We start from the raw sequence: 22631 nt of genomic DNA on the forward strand, positions 1-22631 counted from the left end.
ATTCATTTAGTGGCAATGCCAAGTAAGCAAAAGAAGTTTCCGTGTTTTTGATGCTTTGCGGCACCTGTAGGATTATACAATTCGTGTCTACGGATGCTAAATATGCGTTGTCTTTCTATTGTGTTCGATCTTGATGAGACACTTATCGTTGCGAATACGATGAAGTCGTTTGAGGATAGAATTGAGGCTCTTAGGGTTTGGATCGCACAATCAATCATGGATCTGATGAGGGTATCGGGAATGTATGCAGAGATGAAGAGGTATATCGATGATCGGTTGCTTTTGAAGCAGTACATAGAGAGTGATGTTGTTATGGATAATGGAAAGACGTGTAAGGTTCAATTGGAGGAGGTTCTGCGATTATCAGATGGCCACGAGAGAGTTGTTAGACCTGTGATTAGATTGCCATAGAAAAACATTGTTCTCACTCGCATCAATTCAGAGGTATAATTTGCGTGATGTTATTTGTTTATTGAGGTTTTTTACTATTGTTCACTTGTTCCGTGGAATTGTCTACTTGTTATTTTTATGATATATTTTTTTAAAAAGTGTTCGAATAGTGAGTATTTGATGTTAATTGAGTGGAAATGAGGATGAGGTTTGTAGCTTGATTACATTATTTGGAACTATTAAACCTTTTACATGCCTACTATTACTTATCAAAGTTTTTCCTCAAGCTAGGAGAAGATCAAATCAAGTGTAATTGTTTTCATGTTACTTGCTTTCATCGTCATGATGTCATCAGGCAGTATAAAACTTGTACCTGATGTGACGTGTCTATATAAAAATAGATGTATTTCTGTATTTTGGTTTGGTATTTACATTTTTTTATTATATTTTCACCCATCTGTTAAAATTATACTTTCTTTTAGAGAGTTCTCAATTTTCATAGAATAACTTTTGATTTTGGCCAAATTTGTACGGCCATTCTTCTAGATCAGTTCGACCTTACTTCTGTGCCTTCCCAAAAGTTTTTAGCTTGGAAGGTTTCATACTTCTCAAGGCATGGCTTGATTTTACTTTTTAGCTGACATTTTTTTGTCACTTTTCTTGCAATAAAGTAGGAAAGTGACTTCTCCTTGGTTTGTTGTTAGCCATTCTGAGTTTTCTGATATGAGAGTCAAGTGATTAGTGGTAATTTGTTTATGTAGATTCGTGATACAAGTGTGCTTGTGAGATTAAGGCCTGCATGGGAAGATTTGAGAAGTTTTTTAACTGCAAAAGGACGCAAACGGTTTGAAGTTTATGTTTGTACGATGGCTGAAAGAGATTGTGCCTTAGAAATGTGGAGGCTTCTTGGCCCGGAGGCTCACCTGATAGCTTCAAAGCAACTCTCAGACCCCGTAGTTTGTGTTAAATCAGGCAAGTAAAGGATCGCTACCATTTTAGAATATATTGACTTCCAATTTTGCTTGGAAGTTTGATACATAATTGATTATCTGTTGTGAAATGTAGTTAAAATTTCTTCGATTGTGTTTTGGTGAATCTGGCATATAGTTTTTTTACACTAGTTTTAAATGTGAAGGTAGATGGTTGAAAGCCAAAGTAGACAAACGTTTGCTAAATAGAAGTGGTACAGCACATAAACGACCTGGAATGCATTATTATTGAGTTGTCATGTCAGCCACCTTGCTTTTACCAATGACTAGAATACTTTTATTGTAGCAGGCTCCAGGAAATGTTTATTAAATGTCTTCCAAGATGCATGTGCCATCCAAAGATGGCAATGGTAATTGATGATCGGTTAAAGGTCTGGGAAGACATGGATCAACCTCGAGTTCATGTAGTTCCTGCATTTACTCCTTATTATGCTCCTCAAGCAGAGGTACTAGAAAATATCTTTGTGAACTTATTTGTTAAAATCTGTTCTTTCTTTTTCTCGTGTTTCTTTCGAAGTAAAAATGTTTATTAGGCTCACTCTCTATTCTATAGACGGCGAACGCCATTCCAGTCTTATGTGTGGCAAGAAATGTTGCATGCAATGTCAGAGGTTGTTTCTTTAAGTAAGAGATGCTAACTTTATACACTTAAAGTATTTTATGTTACTGTGAGTGTATGAGATTATTTATGATTGCATTGTGACATGTTATGTTTATAGAGAATTTGATGAGATCTTACTTCGAAGAATGTCTGAAGTCTTTTATGAAGACGAGGTGAAAAGCTTACCTCCTCCTCCTGATGTGATCAACTACATGATGGCAGAGGTATTTGTATTGAGATATTAGGTTCTTCAAGTCCCATTCTAATTGTATTCTTAAGTTGTGACAGTCATTTTCATGAATCACAGGATAGTGGTTTTGTACCCAATGGCAATAGCAATGCCCCCTTTAGTGAAGGGATGAGTGGCATTGAAGCTGAACGGAGATTGCACCAATCATTAAGTTCCAAAACATCATGTTGAAGAGACTCATGAACTTGATCTGACTTAGTTGAGAGAAAAGCTTGCTTGCCTTTACCTGAGAAATACGAGGTTCATTCTGAATACTGCATGTGCTTCTAACAAATTAGAGCAAAGCAATATTAAACATATGCACTTACAAGCAAGAGGTTTTCTGTTTCTTCTATCGTTTGACAAGTAACAAAACTTGATAAATTTGTGCAGCCTGTACTTAAATTCTTAAATCTTTCAGGATGACAAGAATGTTATGGACCCAGTAACTCATTCTATAACAAACAGTGCTGAATTGAGATCTGAAATCCCCCAGCCTCCTGTAGCAATAATTCCAAATATCGTTGGACTGACCTCGTCGGCAAGACTCTTGCCTTCTCAGAGTATGGAACTCAGTTGGTTTTGATTTTTTTTTGTGCTTGTATGTAGCATCAGAGTACATTTTAACTTACTTCCCATAATTTAAACCACTGTATTTCAGAACCTAGTTTACTTGGCGATCCTGTTAGACAAGATTTAAGCAATCAAAATTCAGGTCAACCCCCGCTTCTTTCTAGAGTACCTGTAGCAATATCATCATCCTCTCTACAGCTTCAGGGATGCTGGTTGGTGGAAGAAGATATTGGCAAAGCAGAATCAAATTACCGACCTTCAGCAATAGCTCAAGAATTGGATTCTTTAAAATCTGATAAGCTGCGAGGAACACAGAATCCATTTGCTCATGGCGCATCAGCCTATGCTTCCTCTGGTTTTGTGTCACCTGCTTCAGAATCGAAGGATGAAGAGGTTGTCTGAAGTTGATTTGAATTTATGTTTCGAAGTCCTTGCTATTTTCAGTTTTTGATGCATAGGGATTGTTGTGAGATTAGAAACTGAGTAAGATCTTCATTTATTTGCAGGCACTTGCTGGAAATGACATGCATAAACAGTATCTTCCTGCTGGAGGTCAGTCTTCAAGCATATGAATTGTTTAGAACTATAATAGTTTGAAGTGCCAAGTAATTAATGCTTGCTTTGTATTGATCCATTAGGCCTGCTCAGTGTGTGTGGATATGTATTGGAATCCATCTTTTGATCTTAATTGGTTACAATTTTCAATTCTTTCTTCAAAATTGAGGATCAAATGATCTAAACATCAAAAGATGGGAGCCTTTTGAGAGACAAGAAAATGCCATAACAGAACAATTTATCGAACTTATAGATGTATCAATATGGAACTTATTCAGAAGTGATGACAAAGCCACTGGTTACTGTACTCGGTATGAAGGCCATTCTAATCCATATGATTTTTTTTTCAGAGGTTGGTGTGTCTCAGAATCACGTTTCCTCTAGTAGCAGAGAGTTTCAAGCTGAAGCTGGGAAATTCAACCTGCTACCATCCCACTTGTCCATTGGAGTGCTGCAAGAAATTGGACAAGGATGCAGATCCAAGGTACTGATTAGTTCCAGGCTTGATCGTGGTTGCCTTATCTCTTTATTTCTATTGATCATTGATCATCTCCTGATGTGCAGGTGGAGTTCAAGTCTGTTGTAAGCACCAGTAAAGATTTGCAATTTTCTGTTGAGGTCAGTTAAAATTTGTTCTCTGCCTACCCCCCCTGTATTTCTGGTTCTTGATACTGTGAGAACATTTTCAGCGTAATTCATGAGCTTTGTAATTTTTATATTTGTGATTATCTGAGAACTTTACTTCGAGGACAGAAATTTTTGGTGCTGTAACTGTAGTTGAATAAATACTTGAAATCCATTGTTACGTTCTCTTTGCCAATTGTCTGTTCTCCCATCCAATTCTTTCTTGCAATTTCTTTTTCATTGGGGAAATTTCAGTTAGTTTTGCTGGTATAAATGTAAGGGTGTAGCCATGTTGAATCAGCTATCCCTTTAGAGTTGATTTACCATTTTATTGTCATGTTCATTGGGAGTGTCTGTTTACTTCTTTATCTTCCATAATTTTGAAGCCAGCAGTTATTTATTTTAGTTTTTTTCTGACTTCTCATGTGGCCCATTGTATCACCAGTCTTTGTTAGTTTCGAAAGCCTCTCTCTGTCCTGTTATGTGTTGGAAAAACTTTTTGTTTTTGTTCTGGGTGATTTGGCACTTGACTGACTGTGAACTTGAAGGACTAAATATTTTTAAACGTGTAATCACTATTTTAAGTTTGTTAAATGCCTCCTCACTTTTTAGATTAATAGAATGCCATAAGCAATCCCTTTCTATTACTTTACATTGTCTGTATGCCTAATATGCATCTGTTATATTCTTGACAAATGATTTGCAGGTTGCTGATGCTGAACTTGGGAGTACATCCAATATGGTAAATAATCAACAGCAGAAGTGTGCCAACTCCCCTAGGTAATGTAAAAAAAATCCTTCCTTTTATAGTGAATCGATTGTAAATTTGATCTCATAATGACATAGAGGGAGTAGGGCAGAAACGTTTTTCCAACTAGTTTTTGAGGAATGGGATTGGTGTGACTAGTGATTGTGTTCGAACCAATAGTTTGACTGTGTTTTCGGTAAATTGGATTTCATTTCTTTTTTGAGTCATGAAGCGGATTTATCTGAACACATGGAATTCAATGGGCTCTATAGTGGTGAATTCAGTCCTAGGGTTGGCTTATTGAGGTGGTTTGGGAGTTGCGAAGCTTGTGTTAAGTGTCTCACAGATGGATTGTTCTTGCCTTTCTGAACGTCGTGTCTGAAGGATTTTTTTTGGGGTCCTGTCCTGGGATTTTCACACTTGTACTTTCATGTATACTCCTTGCTGAACCTTTTTGCCCTGTCTTTCATTTTTCTATACCTTATTGTGGAACTTCTGCATGCTGTCTTGTACCATTCGTGTATGGCATGTGCTTTTTGAATGTCATCCCCCATGGAAATTAGATTCATTTGGAATTATGAATCTATGCTACTCTCTGGGGTGCAAGTTGGAAGGAAATTGTAGGGTGAGGTGTTTCTTTTCTGATTAATTTGATGCATTGTCATGACATTTTTGTACCTTTGTTTGTGATTCCTTTATTATCTATTATCAAATCTTTGTAGAGCATGAATTATTCCTGGCAATTTGTATTGTTGTGAACTTTTTTTTCTTGTTGTGTATCTTATGAAGAAATCTGGTCTCGGCATTTGCATTCTTGTCATGGAGAATTATTGCATGTCTAGTTTGGAGATACATGATGGTGAGTTGGTCATTTTTTGGAAGCTTGGTTGCTTCCTACTTGAGTTGCTAGTTGTAGAAATCTAATTATTGTGCATGCCTTCCCGATATGGTTGCTTAATCTTTCCAGATTGCCTCAATCTATACTAAGTAAACGGTCAAAGGAAAAACTGCGCGGTTCACAAAGTCTACCCTTTCAGCAACCCAATAACGGGAATCATGTTTCATAAAAGCCATAAAATTGGGAAAATGAGGAATGATCAAAGGTTTTATTTGTTTGGATCTATAATGCTGCACCTGGATTTTGTTATCTTCTGGAAAGATTGGCATATTTTATCCTTTTTCTCCCTCCTTCCAATTTTTGGTGGATGATGAGGGCAGAGCCGTTCTGGCAAAAGCAGCTTCTACCGTCCGCTTGTTACAGAACCTCTTCTTGTCTAGTTTAGGTAGCCACTGGATTTATTTATTTTTGCTGCTAGTATTTCTTATAAAATAATTTATAGCTCATCAATTGTAAATACTTTTGATTGTTTGTAAGATGGCAGCTTAGTGTTTGCATATTCTTAAAGCATTTAACCAAAAACTGGTCGCTTTTTGTTTAGCAGTTCAATTCTATCGAAAGGCAAGCACATTTTTGCTCACATGGAATGGTCTATGCCGATCCTTGAGAGAGAACGTGGCTGGCCGGTTGCCCGCTGTAACACGTTCCATTCCTTTTCAAGCCACATCTGGAGGCTGAAAAGTCGAATAGCTCTTTAAGCCTGAATTTTGAAAGGGCCAAGGGTCGTTAATATCGAGAAAACTTGGTATTGACTCGAGGACTTGGTGTCAGGATCAACAGGTCAGATGGTCCTTGCTGGGAGAATCAGTAACTCCAGCTCTGTTAGAACCTAATTTATTACAGTGATTAAATGCAAAAAAGTTTCTATGCGTCACTTTTTCGCTGGCAGGTGATGAAAAATAATCTGGGGCAGAGAGCTTTCAGCGGAGCACCTTAAGAAAGCAACGGTGGTTTAACACAAATGTTGCTGCATATGGAGCTATTCACCCTGGGAGTTACCCGTGGGCATACCTCGATCTAATTAAAAAATGTCAAGTTACCATTGATGTTTGCAAGACTATTATTTTTTATTGGTTTCGATTTTAAGATTTTCAATGCAGACTACAGAGGATGCGTCTTTGGTAACAGAGCAACATTGTTTCAAGTGCATTGTGATATCATTTCACTATGATGATGCTTCTCTGCCCCTTGAACGAGACAGAATTAATAAAGGTAATTATTGCCAACCGGAGCGATGGACAAGTTCCAGAATCACCGGAGCGAGGGACAAGTTCCAGAATCTCCGTTGACTTGTCACTCTCGAGGTTACCCGCTGCTTTCATCTTTGTATGTAGGAGGGAAGTGTCGGCCAATTGCTCTGACATCAGAAACATGCGCTATCTATCATTACAGAAGAATCAACCATCAATTATGTGTTGGTGCAGGATCCTTGCCTCCTGGAACTATAATTAGATGACAGTAGCATTTCCATGACTGGACAGAAAATGAAGCTTTACAGGTAAAATAGGCCCTTCTGCTTGCACATCAATTTTATAGTTTATACTATAATTTCTTTCAATAAAAAAATGCACCATTATTTTCAAAATCGGATTATTATGGAAATTACAACTTATTAATGGAATAAAAACTTAAATAAAACAACCAACAATAATGATAAAAGGTTAGATTAATTATAATATAGTTTGTTCTTTATATATATATATATATATATATATATATATATTACCTTTGTTCTTTTTGAAATTATATTTTATATCATAAAGTTAATAATTTCATAATATTTTGTATCCCCATACTGACATGCTAAAAAAAATCAATAAAAAATATAGAAGTATTTATAATATTGTCATCATATTCTATTTGATGATTAAATAATTATTGTAATATTAATATTACAACTTTTCCATTAAACGTATAGTTACTACTTTGTTTCTAAATCAATATTACAGCTTTGCCAAAAATTAGAGAAGAGGTAAAGTTTCATAGCGTTATTTCACCAAACACTTCATTTGCAATACAAAATCAACCAAACTGAGAATTCATGTAACTTAGATCCTTGAATGAACACCACAATAACTAAATTTCCCCCATTTTTATCAGCAACCTTGTATAACCTTCCTGGAATCTGTTTGAGGATTACGAATAAAGCAGGAACACCCTCCTGAGAATTGCATATACACCAAGGCACATGTTCCTAGTTGTGAGATACATCCCCCGGAAACGAGCGATATTAATTCGAGGCTTTCCTACATTTAAAAAATAAACATGTTCAACTGGTTCTACAAGAGGAATCCACCCCACAAAATACAATTCATGTATAAAGTAGGATCCACTGTTTCAAAACTAGAGTTTCTACCTTTCTCCCCTCTGTTTTCTCACCATAAAGTGAAGTCAGCTTCTTGTATTTTTGTTGACGAAATCACGAGCAACATGCTGACTAGAAAATCATTCAAAAACTAAACTCTTCTTTACATCATTGTCTTATTTATACCTCTACTCCAACCAACTAATGAATCTGTTACAATCTTTAACTACTTTTATTCCCATGCTTTTTCTATACCAGTCAACTATTACATCTTTCCCCGCCATTCTTCTTTCCTTTGTTATTTCACTTCTTTACTTCCAGCTCACGTTACTACTCCTATTGCTTCTGTAACAAATTATGGGTTTTAATTATTTTTGCAGGTGGAAGTTTTGAGACTAAGTGAGGAAGTGAATAGGTGAAATTATGGGTTTTACTTTATATGGAAAATTTGAAACTTTGTAGTTGAATTTTCTCATGGATCTTGTGAAATTTTCTTTGTTAGAAAAATCTACTGAAAAAAATGGATGGTCTGGACTCTAATCTTCCGTGTGTTATTATTTAGGGTTTTGATTGAAACAAGAAAGAGATAAAGAGAGAGAAGGAAGGGGAAGAGATTGGAAGAGAGAGAGAGAGAGGGAGAATGTTGTTTGTGACTAGAGAAAAGAGAGCGTGCAACATGTGTTACGAGGCTAATTTAATTATTTGATTTTGATTTGAAATTTTTTATTGATTAAAAATATAAAGTATAATTTTCAAAATAACAAAGTTAAAAACTATAGAAAACTCGAAAACTCGATGTAATAGCAAATTAAAAAAAATAAACAAACTAGAAGGACTTCTTAAAATAGGAATCATCAAGCGATAGGAATAGACCACAGTATAAAACTTCATGGATGAAAGATCCTTCTCACTTCATGATTGTTAGAGAGTACCAATCTCTTTCAAATCGTCAAATGTAATAGCAAATTTTTTATTCAAAGAAGAAGATAAAAACTAAATCGGATCTAGAATCATTTACAACTAGATTAAGATTTTTTTTTAGAAGTGTAGGAGGTCGAATCTTAAGTTTTCAATTTCATAAATTTTAGGGCTATTAAAGATTTTGAAAATCTATAAAATTAATTAAAATACACATAAATTAATCCAAACACTCATATTAATTAAAAAAAAATCATGGAAGAAAAGTGAAAAGGTTGACTCCTATGATTCTTTCACCCATGCTAGGGTTTTTTATTTCAGGGAGAACCAAGAGGGAGGGAGAGAGATGATACAAGCAGCTGGTTATTACTATTATTTCATTTTATGAAACAACTTTGGGAAGTTAAAATCATTAAACACTCAACATATAAATACAAACTTCAATATCCAGGTGACAATAACAGCATCTTTCTTGCAATCTAGTAGAAAAATTTACAACAACATCATGGCTTAGTCATAAATTTCTACACTAACACCTGCAATTGTCTCGCTGCCTCCTATTTGCCAGGCCACTTAAAAATTGTAGACAACCAAGTAGTAGCACGGAATCAGGCACAGAATAAATTTTCTTGAAGCTAAAGAAATCCTAAATTGGTTAGCAGCTTCCGTATCCAGTGCAGGTCATTTTGAACAATACTATTTATAACTAGCTCTTGCTTCTTTTCTTCTTGGGCCAGTGGCTTGCATACGAGTTCATAGCCATGCTGCTTCTCATCACTGAATCCATTGACTGTTTCTCCTCGATGTGGATTGTCATCATCAGTATCACGCTTTTCTTCTTCCGCCAGTAGCTTACGTCTGACTTCGTTACCGTGCTGCTCCCCGTCAATGAAACCATTAACTGTTTCTTCCCGAAGTGGTTTGTCACCAATTTCATGCGTCTCATCAAACTGAATATTATGACAACTCAGTTAATTGATAAGAAGAGCATAATGGGCAGAAATGCCATAAAATGTATCACAAGATCTATCAGACCAGTAATATGCACTTTGCAATAGCCTTAGCGTGCTTGTATGAGTGCCCGAGTAGTTGTAAACAAGCAACCATCTGAGGAGATTTGTGCTTGGAGTAGGTTGATGCTTTTTTCTTTCCTCGAGCGTTTCTCATTTTATGGAAATGGTGGTGGCTTTCAAGTTACTATTAGAACTTCTTGCACATTTCAAAGCAATAGCTCTCGGTAGCATATTTCATTGTTTGACAAAGAGTTCTGCTGTTCTCTCGCATATGATGTTTACAACAAAAATGTACCGGTCTAAAGTGCCAGGGGCACAGCATTTTTGGATCCTGGTTCTACAGAACAAGGGAACATGAAGCTCTGTTTTTTTTAACTTGTCCAGAATACTAGTATACAATTGACAAAGTGAGAGGGAAGAGAGGATCTTTCTTGTTCCATTCCTTTTGGCAGAGTTAATTGGTTCTGGATAGTTTTTTCTTTTCAAGAAGATACAAGCCAGTGCCAGATTATTTCTTTGGAGTGAATCCCCTAGCACTAGAGAAATCGGCCAATGGAAATGTCCAATAACTTTATTTCATTCAAAGCCAAATTGGTAGCAGAAACGAAGAAAAAGACAATGGAGTACGCATTAATCAGGCAGTTACCTGTAGGAAATTGTGATTCTCAACTTCATCAACTCCAACAGAGGCATGAAAGGCCGGACTTCTCTCACCTTCATTGTCATTAGCTGCTTCATTTGGAAGAACTGATACTGCAGACAAGTCAGGTACCAGAACAGGATCTCCTTCGTGAGTAACCACACTTCCTCCGACGTCAGACTTTGATGAGTTTATGGCTGTTGGAGCATCATCATTTCTGACAACACCCTCTCTGATCACCGTACTCTTGTTTGACTTAGTTCTCTTTTCAACTAACACTTTATTCACAGCAGAAGCCCCCTCTGAGTAACGTATGTTATCTGCTACAATTGCTACAGGCTTCTCTTGCATAGGAGAAATGTTATCAGCAACAATACGTTTCTCATAAGTCACTGGAGTTGGCTTCTTTTCCGGGTTAGAACTCACATTCATAGTAACTCCTCCATTGCTTGCATCAGAAACCAATTCTTCCTTTTGATGAATCAAGTTCTCAGTGACAATCAGCATTTCTGGGTTGACAGAAGGTTCCTCAGTCCCATTAGCAGATGGTTCTTCCTCTGTTACCTTCTGCAATGCAGCATCTTCCCAATCTTCCCGAACTACGATTGTATTATCAGTTTCCTGAGTTTGGAGAACCCGATCAGGACCCGGTTGCCAGCAAATTCCCCCACCAATACCTTTCAGTATGAACTTGAACTGGAAGGATTTTCCAACCGGTAAATCCTACATAAAAGATTAAAACGCATCAGCACATCATCAAATCTTTCTAAAAGTAACAACATTTTATACATCGTCTAGTAGTTTCTGCTTACCAGTTCAACAGTCCAAAGATGCTCATCTGACCAGTTCAATGGTATTACACTTCCAGGATCCCATAATCCCAACAGAGGATCATCCCCCACTATGGTAAATTGCTCGCCAAAGGAACACTCTTTCTGTAGCTGGAATTTGACACGAACTGTCTTTGATTCATCTGCACTCAGAGATAAGCATGCCAAGCTGAGACCAAGGATTGACCAAAAGATCTCAAGGGCCAAACAAGAAAAAGAATACTTACTTGTTTCATGGTTTTGATCATCTCCGGTCTCCAAGTCTACCTAAAAGAAGAAATTAAAACCAGTTTAGATTTTATACTGAATTTTAAGTACATACACAATAAACCCTAACCCCATAAGCACCTTGTAACATCATCAACTACAACTGCTTTAGAGAAATAAACACAAGTAAAGGTTAAAGATAAGTGTTTTAAGCATATTTTCTCTGTCTTTGATATAATTCTCCCAAGGACTCTGTTTTCTCTTTTGAAAACTTGTCAAGAAAACATCTTTGAGTCTGCTTTCATGAGTATTTTGAATACATCTCCAACAAGTGAGAATAAATAAAATTAATAAGGGACAAGAAAAGGAACCACTCCAGAAAGTTTTGGAGACCCAAAAAGGAAAGCTGAAACTTGAAAGCTATGACATACATAGAGCAAGAGAGAAGGAAAAGAAAAGAGCGCATGCCTGGGGCTCAGGTGAGGTAGAAGAAGAAACACGAATTGTACAGATAGGCTTATGTTTCACACATAGGCAGTGCAAGAAGCCAACATTATGAACAAGCTTCTTTGATGGAAAAATACTAATTTCGTGTCTCAATTCTCTGGATGAGAAAAAGGGTCTGTCTCCATTTTTGTGAAGGGTGATCTTTGAAAAAGAACTGGCTAGGGTTTCCATCACTTGAAAACAACAGTAGTTCAGTTGCGAAGCAGTGGAGAGCAGAGAACTGATGATTGATTTGTTTTGTTTTGTTTTGTCTGTTGATTCATTGAGCCTGGGAGATGGATGATAGGGCCTCGAGTCGAGAGAGTTGATAAAATGAATGTGGAGGCCTGACACGTGTGAGAGACTTAGCACCTGGAGGAGCCCTCATTAATAAATTATCGGTACAGTACTATAGTAGGTTTTTAAGGTCACCGTCGGTGCTCTGCTCCCTTTCAACCCCCACCATCAATTTCGGATAATAATTTATTTTTTATACCATTGAACAAGAAGGATTCTACTTGGCAAGTTCTTCCTATTCCAGCATGGAAATTTAGCAAGAGCAATTTGGGAAAATTTGAGGCCTATAATTCATTATGAACTTCTTTAGGACATGCATAAAATCACCTTTATCATGGGCGGCATTAGAATAGTTATCCTAAAGTCTCGGTGAATATTAATTCGAGCCAATTTGAATGAGTGAATTTTTTTAATTAATAATTACTTTATTTAATTTAATGGGTGTTAAACAAGATATAATATATATTTATATATGCTATTTTTTAATACTGACATGACACGCTGGCGCTTGGATACTCAATATATCTCTGACCAGAATGTCCGGAACACAAAGAGGTAGTGTGGCTGTAACAAACTGGGCTACCAAAAATGGGTACTGTGGGCCTCATGTAAGTTGGGCTCATAGTTTAGGGCAACCAATTGCCAATTATGTGCTTACTGGACATCGTTGAGATGAGAATCTATATATCGATCATTCAGTAGTTTTAGCATTTCACTATTTATTTTGTCTCGAGCGATCTTGGGATCCATTCTCAAAAAAAAAAAAAAAATTTAAAATTTATTTGATTTTTTAGAAATTTTAAGAATATCTGAAATAATTTTAATTCTAGATTAGGAAATATTTTTTTTAATCAATGTTCTCTCTTTTTATTTATGCATTTTATTTATTTGTCAAAACCATGATTTTTTTTAATAAAAAACATGGTTTTCGTTATTCTTTATTTATTTTTAATGTTGATAAAAATGTTTTTTTTATTTGCAATGTGGTTTTTCATATAAGAACTTATCATGAACAATTAATCAATTTTCAACAAAGAAATAAAAAATAATGTCATTATATGACTATAAAAAATATAAGAATAAGTAATTTATGGAGAAAATATAAAAAACTGACAAGAAAATGTTTTTTTTATTCTCATTGGATATTCATGTACAAGTTTTTTTAAAAATATTATGCATATTAGTTCCATAAACAATTATTAAAAAAATTTCAAATATAACCATAAAAGTCTAATCTTATTTAAAAAAATATGGCATGATTAAATGATTTTTGAAACATCATTATAATTATTTATTTAAAGATAATTTTATTTAAAAAATAAAAATATTAATAGGAGCACTTGAGGTTGTGGCCTAGTGGGGGAAGGGACTTGTTTCCTTCCTCTGCACTTGGGTTCGATCTTTTTTATGCATGTTTGTCATTTTCACGGTGTCTTACCTGTTTACTAGACTTGCAGGGTGTTTAATAAATTCAAAACTTAGTCGTAGTGCGTGTAAACTAACCCGGACACCCAGCTTATCAAAAAATAATAAAAAAATATTAAAAAGACGAGAGCTAAAAGACACCGGATATTGCCCCAAGCATGCCTAGTTTTATTTAAAAAAGTAATAATAAACAAATCAACATATTGTTCCTAGGAAAGATCATATTTCATCCACTATAATAAATACAAACTATCTTTGATAGCTGAAAAACTGATTCTTAAGGTATTTTGATAACCCTCCTATTTTCAGCTCGTTATTATCTAAAAATATCACAAGAATCTAATAACTCTGTTTATAATTCAAAATACTTTCTAATCACTTCAAAAACTAAAAAACAAATAGAATAAAAAAAAATCTTTTAGAACCCTAACCTATTTTTTCCTTCATGAACAGAGACTCAAACATCATTCATTGATTACCTCTTTTCTTGATGAATCAAAGATTAGCATTTCTGTAGTCAAAATATAGATAATAAAAAACTTTTTCTCTATTCTCTCAACAATTAAAGATCAAAATATAATAAAAATAAAATTTTAGAGTGTTGGAGCATTCGGAAGAATAGTTATTAAACTTGACATTTTTATGTGACGTTGATTTGGAGTCTACTCCGAGTGAATGTTTTTATTTTTTATTTTTTATTTTTATAATAAGGATAAATGTTAATTTAATTAAATCTGTGACTTTATATGTATGTCTGTAATGTAATTGACTTGATCAAGTCTTGAGGAGATGCAACTGAGTCAACTGTAATTTTTTTTTTAAAAAAAAATTTTGTTTTAAATAAAGACATTTTATATTTTTTTCAACTTGATGTTGGCCAGCTGTGGGGCTAAGCCTGAGACTTGCAAGTTCCAACACCTTATTATACGTTTTCAAATGGGAGGAAGTTCTCGAGTGTAGGAAGCATTGTTTGGGGAGTAATGGTTTGCATGCAACTCCCCAAACAATCATATTTTTGCTGCACCTAATCTAATCGTAATATCTAGGTTAAAAAACCTAGTATGGAATCATATCTCAATGACAAATTAGGGATAAATTGGACAACTAGCATATAAAATTAAAAAAATGAATAGTGATAAAAAGTTTGGGTAAAATGACATGTTTTTGAAAGTCATGATTTTGAAACGCGACATTTAATTAAATATCGCGTTTCTGAATAGTAATAAAGTTTTAATTAATATCATGGTTTACAATTGCGACATTAATTAAACTTAGAACTAACCGGTTAATTGATTCGTAAAACAAATCAGAAAACTGTCAAAATCAGGGCTCCAGGATGAGATTTTTGAAATCTAAAGATTCGATGGTCTAAGTAGCGATTCCATAGCTACTTTAAGGTAAACGACCTCTAGAAACTCCTATCAAAAATATTTTTTCCCTGGGCATGTTGTTTGTCCATTTCTCTTTAAAATAATCAAATGATGTGTTAGTAGACGCCACGCCGTTTGTTTTTTTAGTGCTCAGGGGCATACTGCAAGTTAGATACCCTTTTCTCTTAAAACAATAAACATCGTGTTGTCTATTATAGCATATGACTCGTCGCTTATGGCACCACTAGAACTCAACAACTACAATGGTGGTTGAAAAATGAGATCTAACTTTTTGGATCCGAAAACCTATTTGCCATCCAAAATCTCACCTAAAAGCACCTATCTAAAGTGCTTAAAAAACCTTTTGTGATCTTAAACTTGAAAAAAATCGGTTTCAAAATGAAAAATCAACCCAAATTAAAAAAAACTCCATGGTCAAGTTCTACTCTCTCAGGAAAAATAAAGATTAAAAAACTCCTCATTGGAACTTTTTCGATCAAATGAAACTTGTTAATATCAAGATCGATTTCTTTTGTCATTAAAATTGATACAATTTTTTTTCTCCACCATTAAAATCCGGTTATTTTTTCTCTTCTCTCTTAAATCAAGGGCTAAAAAATGAGTAAAATAAAGTTGTGAATTGAAATGCAACTTCCAAAAACTAAAGGGACTGTATTAGAAGAAAAGTGAAAATAGAGGGACCAAAAAAACTTTTCCATGCTTATTTTAGATTGGCCATGTCAACTTGCCGGCTCCTGCACTATATTTCTATATCTTTTAACTATGTTTTTCAATAATAAATCATAAGAAATCAGTTGTACATTTGATAAAAATTGATGTAATTGAAAAAAAGTTCCAGAATAAAAAAAACAATTGTTCATTCATATTCCATTTCCCCCCATCTTTTAGTCCACGCTATAATTATAATGAGAGGGTGCATAGTTCATTTCCGTTATACACCCCTTTCTAATAATAATTGCAATATTCCTTCCTCATTTTTTAAATCCTTGCCATTCTTTTTCAAGCTTTTAACTCAACATGAACCAGTAAAAATCTCAAGTTTTGATGGCATATGTACCATGGAAACAAATCTTATGGACTTGATTGTTTGAATTATAGTTTGAAACTCGGCCTAGCAGGTTGACTCGGGACTCGGCTGATCCAGGACTGGAACCGAGCTGAGTTGAAAAAAAATAGAAAAAGTCATGATCTGATGGATTGACCCGATAAAATTCAATTGCAATCTGTTGACTTTTGTTTTTTTTTTCTAAAACGACGTTGTTTTAATTTTTTTTAAAATAAAAATTAATTTGAGTGATTCAGTAATTCAGTTAAAATCTAGAATTTAAACTTTAAATCGAATAGAATTTAAAAGCTATAGGATAAACAACTCAAGAATATCATTACAACTCCTTGTAACTTTCAAGATTCGGTGCCTAGGGAAAGTGGTTCATGGTGGCATAATCTCACATATTCAATGAAATCATTAATTAAGGATTAGCATATAAACTTTCATTACCAATAAACAAATCCATCAACAATGAAGTGGTGTTGACTTGGAAGCTAGTGTGATACATCTTCTAAAAAGGGATGTTTGAAAATGTTGAATCAACTATGAAGTGGTGTTGACTTGGAAGCTAGTGTGATACGCTCTCTAAAAAAGGATGTTTGAAAATATTGAAGTGATTGTTTTTTTTAATTTTTTTTATTTAAAAATATATTAAAATAATATTTTTAATTTTTTAAAAATTATTTTTGACATTAGCAAATCAAAACGATCCGAAAATATCAAAATAATTAATTTGAAATAAAAAAAATAATAAAATCTTAATTTTTTTTTAAAATATTTTTAAAATGTAAAAACAAACTGAATATATTTAAGAGTTCAGTAAGATTGAATGCAGTAGGTTTTATGAATGTATAAACTTATTTAATGCACAAAATCATCATCATTAGAAGCAAGTTTCACATATTTTCTTTTTATTTTTAAGGCGAGAAAAAATTACCACCCTTCACCGCACCATAATTTCAAACACACACGCACAAAACATTCTCAATTAACCCATCATACTGTAGTACTATAGGCTCTCACATCTAAAGTTTCACCTTATGATATTCTTATTGGCTTCAGCTTTTAGGAATAAAAATAAATTTTCGTTGACTTGATGACTTTCTAAGATCGGAGGTGATGGTTTTTGACCGGATACACGAGTTTTGGTTGGTTTAATGGGAGGTCCAAAGGAAGTTGGGTTATACACTCTTTCCATCGTTTCTGAATCATCATAACCCCGATTGGGTGGGCATAATTGTGGGCATTATATTAAATCATTTAGGATTGGACCATAAACTAAGGATCAACTACTTATTATTTGTTGACTTGGAAGTCAAACTTGGTTTTTATTGTTTTTTAATGAATTCTTACCTTCTTTTTTCTAGATTTTAATCATAAGAAAAGACCAAGAAACATGCTCACTTGTCCACAAGACTAGATGGGGATCCACTATAATCAGATAATTCAACCCTGTCTGTAAATTATTGAGCTTGCCTTGAACAGTTGCTGAAAATAATATTTACAGTAATACAGAAAAATAATTCTCTATTTAACTTCTTTTATTCTAAGTGATCCAGAATCATCAGGGGCGCAAATTTAAATAGAAAATGTGCACCAACAAATTAGAGATAAATTGAGGAATTATCATATAAAATATAAAAAGTATATAATAGCAAAAGTTTTTGGTAAAATAGTATGCTGTTGAAAGTTGTTGTTCTAGACGGTAATATTTAATTAAATGTTGTGGTTGATAATTATGATAAAATAATTATTGTGTTTAAAAATAATGATATTTATTAAATATAGTGTTTTATAAGCATGATAATGTGAAAATATATTATTTCAGCAATTTTTTTAAAAAATAATATTTTATCAAAACTTTTAATTTAATGTTTTAATTTTTTTTAAACCCCCCCACCGGCTAAGATTAGATAATCAAATCAAATTACCATCTAATTACATATAGGAAACCAGCTTATAAATTAAACAGCAAAACCCATCTTTTCAAGGAATAAATAATAATAATAATAATAATAATAATAATAATAAAGCAACATTTTCATGACGAAGGGAAAAACCATCAGCAGAGTCCTCCAATCTACTTCCATCCCATTACAAAAATTTCCTTATATAATCCTTCCCTCCTCTAAAGCAGCAGCCACACTACGAGCAGAGCTCTCTAGCTATCCGTTCTCCATAAATCATTTTCTTCCTTATAAGATCTCAATAATGTCTTGTTCATTGTTCTTGAAGGTAATCTTGCAATCCTGTTTCGTTGTAATTTTTTTGCATGCGCCATCCTTCACTCAAGCAGCTACCACTTTGAGTGGAAATGAGACGGATCATCTTGCTTTGCTTGCCATCAAAGCTCGGATAACACTTGACCCTCTTGGTCTCATGAGCTCATGGAATGATTCTCTCCATTTCTGTAACTGGGGGGGCATCATTTGTGGTAACCTTCATCAACGAGTCATTACTTTGAACCTTAGCCACTATGGCTTGGCAGGTTCACTCTCACCACAAATTGGAAACATGTCCTTCCTTAGAGGTATTAGCTTGGAACAAAACTACTTTCATGGTGAAATCCCACAAGAAATAGGCCGTCTAGACAGGCTAAAGTACATTAATTTCTCCAACAACTCTTTCTCTGGAGAGATCCCAGCCAATCTTTCTGGTTGTTCTAGCCTTCTAATGCTTCGTTTGGGGTTCAATAAATTGACAGGCCAAATCCCATACCAGTTAGGATCATTGCAGAAGCTCGAGAGAGTTCAGCTTCATTACAACAATCTCAACGGGTCAGTTCCGGATTCTTTAGGAAACATCTCATCTGTTAGGTCTCTGTCCTTGTCAGTTAACAATTTTGAGGGGAGCATACCAGATGCATTAGGCCGTTTAAAGACCTTGAATTTTCTTGGCCTAGGCTTAAATAAGTTGTCTGGAATGATTCCTCCCACAATTTTCAATCTCTCATCTCTTATAGTCTTTACTTTGCCCTATAATCAACTACATGGCACCTTGCCATCAGACTTGGGACTTACACTTCCTAATTTGCAAGTCTTGAATATTGGTCATAATTTTTTTTCTGGACCTCTTCCTGTGTCAATATCCAATGCTTCAAATCTTCTAGAATTGGATATTGATACAAGTAATTTCACTAGAGTCACGATTGATTTTGGAGGCTTACCTAATCTCTGGTCACTAGCTCTTTCCTCCAATCCCCTTGGGAAAGGAGAAGCTGATGACCTGAGTTTCATAGATTCCTTAACTAAATGTAGGAATTTGCGGTTATTAGACTTGAGTAATAGCCACTTTGGAGGGGTGATTCCTGATTCTATAGGTAACCTCTCAACCCAACTTTTTCTGTTGAAGTTGGGAGGAAATCAACTATCTGGTAGCATCCCTACTGTAATTGAGAACCTCCTTAACTTGGCGGAGTTGACAATGGAGAAAAACTACTTGAGTGGGAGTATACCTTCTGTACTAGGTAACCTTAAGATGCTACAAAGATTGGACCTGTCAGAAAATAAGCTTTCGGGGCTGATTCCATCATCCCTTGGAAACATCACTCAATTGTTTGAGTTTCATCTCCAAAAGAATCAGATAATGGGGAGCATTCCTTCCAGTTTTGGAAACCTGAAATACTTGCAAAACCTTGACCTTTCTCAAAACCTTCTCAGTGGTACGATACCCAAAGAGGTTATGGGTCTTTCTTCCCTAACAATCTCTTTCAACCTGGCTCAAAATCAACTGACAGGTCCCCTGCCTCCAGAAGCGCAAAACTTGATGAATCTTGGTTACTTGGATGTTTCCGAGAACAAGTTATACGGTCAAATTCCCAGTAGTCTAGGCAGTTGTGTAACCTTGGAGGAACTTCACATGCAGGGTAACTTCTTTGAAGGAGCTATTCCTCCATCATTCAGCTCCTTGAGAGGACTCCGTGACATGGATCTTTCCCGCAACAATTTGTCTGGCCAAATTCCACAGTTTTTAAAGCGCCTTGCACTCATTAGCTTGAATCTTTCATTCAACCATTTCGAGGGTGAGGTACCAAGGGAAGGGGCTTTCCTGAACGCAACAGCAATCTCGTTATCTGGAAACAAAAGGCTTTGTGGTGGCATACCACAATTAAAATTGCCGCGATGTGTTGCTAACAGATCAAAGAACGGAAAGACGTCTCTGGGGGTCAAGTTAATGATTGCATTACTTACCCCACTTCTGGTATTAGTTTTCGTCATGTCTATTCTTGTCATCAATCGATTGGGAAAGAAGAATAGGCAGTCCTCTTTAGCATCTTCATTGTCATCAAAACAAGAACTGTTATTGAAGGTTTCCTATAGAAATCTCCATAAAGCTACTGGAGGCTTTTCCTCTGCCAATTTGATTGGTGCTGGTAGCTTTGGCTCCGTATACAGAGGCATTCTGGATCCAAATGAAACAGTTGTGGCAGTGAAGGTGCTGTTCATGCGTCAACGAAAAACTTTGAAGAGCTTCATGGCTGAATGTGAAATACTTAAGAACATTCGGCATCGTAATTTGGTCAAGATCCTGACGGCTTGCTCGAGTGTAGATTTCCAAGGAAATGACTTCAAAGCTCTAGTCTATGAGTTTATGCCCAATGGGACTCTGGACAGTTGGCTGCATCCCTTTCCAAGGACAAATGGCATCGATGAGGACCTGAAAATATTAAGCTTTCATCAAAGGTTAAACATTGCTATTGATGTGGCTGCTGCTCTCAATTATCTTCATTACCAGTGCCATAAGCCAATTGTTCATTGCGATTTAAAGCCAAGCAATATTCTCCTTGACAATGATATGACAGCTCACGTGGGTGACTTTGGGTTAGCAAGGTTCATTGAAGAAGCCATAAATCCGTCTCATCGGAATGAAAGCAGCTCAGTTGGACTGAAGGGAACTGTGGGATATGCTGCACCAGGTATGGTAGCTTTGTTTCACCCAACAAAGCTTACAATGGTTTTATGAAGATTAATCTAAACCAAGTACATGAACGAAATTATTGCATTCAAAAGTTCTTTTCTTTGATCTAACAATCAGTTCAAAATTTGCTTATTGCAGAGTATGGTATGGGAAGTAAGCCTTCGATGAATGGTGATGTATACAGCTACGGAATCCTCTTGTTGGAGATGTTTACAGGAAAGAGGCCTACTGATGACATGTTCAATGATGGATTGGATCTCCATAATTTTGTTAAGACAGCATTGCCTGATCAAATTTCAGAAGTTGTAGACCCATTATTTGTTACTGGAGGTGAAGGAGATGAAGAGGAGACCGGGCACTTAGAGAACAGAACCAGGGGACAAATAAAAAAGGACCAAATGCAAGAGAGTTTGATAGCAATCCTAAGAATTGGAATTGCTTGTTCGGTGGAATCAATCAATGAAAGAAAGAACGTTAAAGATGTTCTCACAGAATTGCAGAATGTCAGGAGAATTTTTCTTGGATCCGGGAGGAACTAAAGCTCAAGAGCAGGTGACACAGATCTTTCACATTGATTAATAACTTATAGTTAGATTTTGAAACAGTATGATAGGGAGATTCTTAAGTATAAATGAGTATAACTCTCAGCAAGTCTTTTGACATGTAGGGTTCTAATTGAACATATAGTTTCCCTTTTCTTCTGTCAGGTTATCAGCAGGTTGGTTCAAGGCAACTTCCAATCAACCAGCAGTCTGCCTGTGAATGTTACTGCCGTAGTCCATGTAAAAGATATATATATATATATATATATATATATATATACATGTGTGTGTGTGTGTGTGTGTGTGTGATTTCTCCTTCTCTCTTTCTTTACTGGTTTGGAACATGGCTCTCGTCTGTGCTGCTCCATCCATTAATGTTATTTTGTCGAAATAGCATTCTCTGAAATATATATGTACATATGAAATCCTCTGGTACGGTCATATCAATGGAGAAGAGATGTTGCTGCCTAATGTTTCTAGGCATCAATTGCATACATACTCTGGACAAAATAAATAAATACATGGATCATTGTTATCAGACTCAAGAAAACTAAACTGGGCATTTAAGGAACCTTGGATTTGTACATTAATTACATGTATATATACTGTAGTATCTAATATCATATATGCTTTTATTTAATAAATCAACATTAATTGTGGAAATCTTTTAACTCTATATGTATACTGTAGTATTTAATATCATATATGTTTTTATTTTTTAGTTTAAATATATATCATGAATATGTTTGATTTTGATAAATTAAAAAAAAAGAAGCAAACATGCAACCAATTATCTATATTATCTAAGAATCTGATTAAAATAGAATAAAACAACAAATGAACATGAAAAGTGATTGAACAATCTATGTTGGAAGGATGTTTAATTTTAATCAATAAGTCCTTAACTATTGATTAAAACTCAACTTGAATCTTAATTTTTGTTATTATTATTATTTCGGATCAATGTAATTCAATTTTTTTAACACATGTCAAAGAATCATAATC

At 35.0% G+C, this 22631-nt stretch overlaps 2 protein-coding genes and 1 pseudogene across 2 annotated transcripts; 2 read left to right on the plus strand and 1 right to left on the minus strand.

Annotated features, from left to right (window-relative positions):
* On the plus strand, positions 1-8452 carry LOC133689956 (RNA polymerase II C-terminal domain phosphatase-like 2; annotated as a pseudogene).
* A 725-nt stretch (positions 8453-9177) lies between these two features.
* On the minus strand, positions 9178-12389 carry LOC133688036 (uncharacterized). The gene is made up of 5 exons (XM_062107415.1): positions 11989-12389; positions 11541-11580; positions 11296-11456; positions 10490-11206; positions 9178-9780 (listed from the first exon to the last, which is right to left on the minus strand). The coding sequence occupies exons 1-5, from the start codon at positions 12196-12198 to the stop codon at positions 9466-9468; spliced, it is 1443 nt and encodes a 480-aa protein (XP_061963399.1). The 5' UTR covers positions 12199-12389; the 3' UTR covers positions 9178-9465.
* Positions 12390-18308: 5919 nt separating this feature from the next.
* On the plus strand, positions 18309-22118 carry LOC133689022 (probable LRR receptor-like serine/threonine-protein kinase At3g47570). The gene is made up of 2 exons (XM_062108724.1): positions 18309-21082; positions 21223-22118. The coding sequence occupies exons 1-2, from the start codon at positions 18379-18381 to the stop codon at positions 21621-21623; spliced, it is 3105 nt and encodes a 1034-aa protein (XP_061964708.1). The 5' UTR covers positions 18309-18378; the 3' UTR covers positions 21624-22118.
* Positions 22119-22631: the final 513 nt, after the last annotated feature.

This window comes from Populus nigra, chromosome 3 (assembly GCF_951802175.1).
Source record: "Populus nigra chromosome 3, ddPopNigr1.1, whole genome shotgun sequence".
NCBI classification, from domain to species: Eukaryota; Viridiplantae; Streptophyta; class Magnoliopsida; order Malpighiales; family Salicaceae; genus Populus; species Populus nigra.

What these genes read in the sequence shown, in the direction of transcription:
- LOC133689022 (XM_062108724.1), top strand. Translation starts at nt 18,379, where the DNA reads ATGTCTTGTTCATTGTTCTTGAAGGTAATCTTGCAATCCTGTTTCGTT. An exon ending in TGTGGGATATGCTGCACCAG is followed by an intron (nt 21,083 to 21,222) that starts GTATGGTAGCTT and finishes TGCTTATTGCAG; the next exon opens with AGTATGGTATGGGAAGTAAG.
- LOC133688036 (XM_062107415.1), bottom strand. Translation starts at nt 12,198, where the DNA reads ATGGAAACCCTAGCCAGTTCTTTTTCAAAGATCACCCTTCACAAAAAT. An exon ending in ATCTTTGGACTGTTGAACTG is followed by an intron (nt 11,207 to 11,295) that starts GTAAGCAGAAAC and finishes TCTTTTATGTAG; the next exon opens with GATTTACCGGTTGGAAAATC. An exon ending in AGAATCACAATTTCCTACAG is followed by an intron (nt 9,781 to 10,489) that starts GTAACTGCCTGA and finishes CATAATATTCAG; the next exon opens with TTTGATGAGACGCATGAAAT.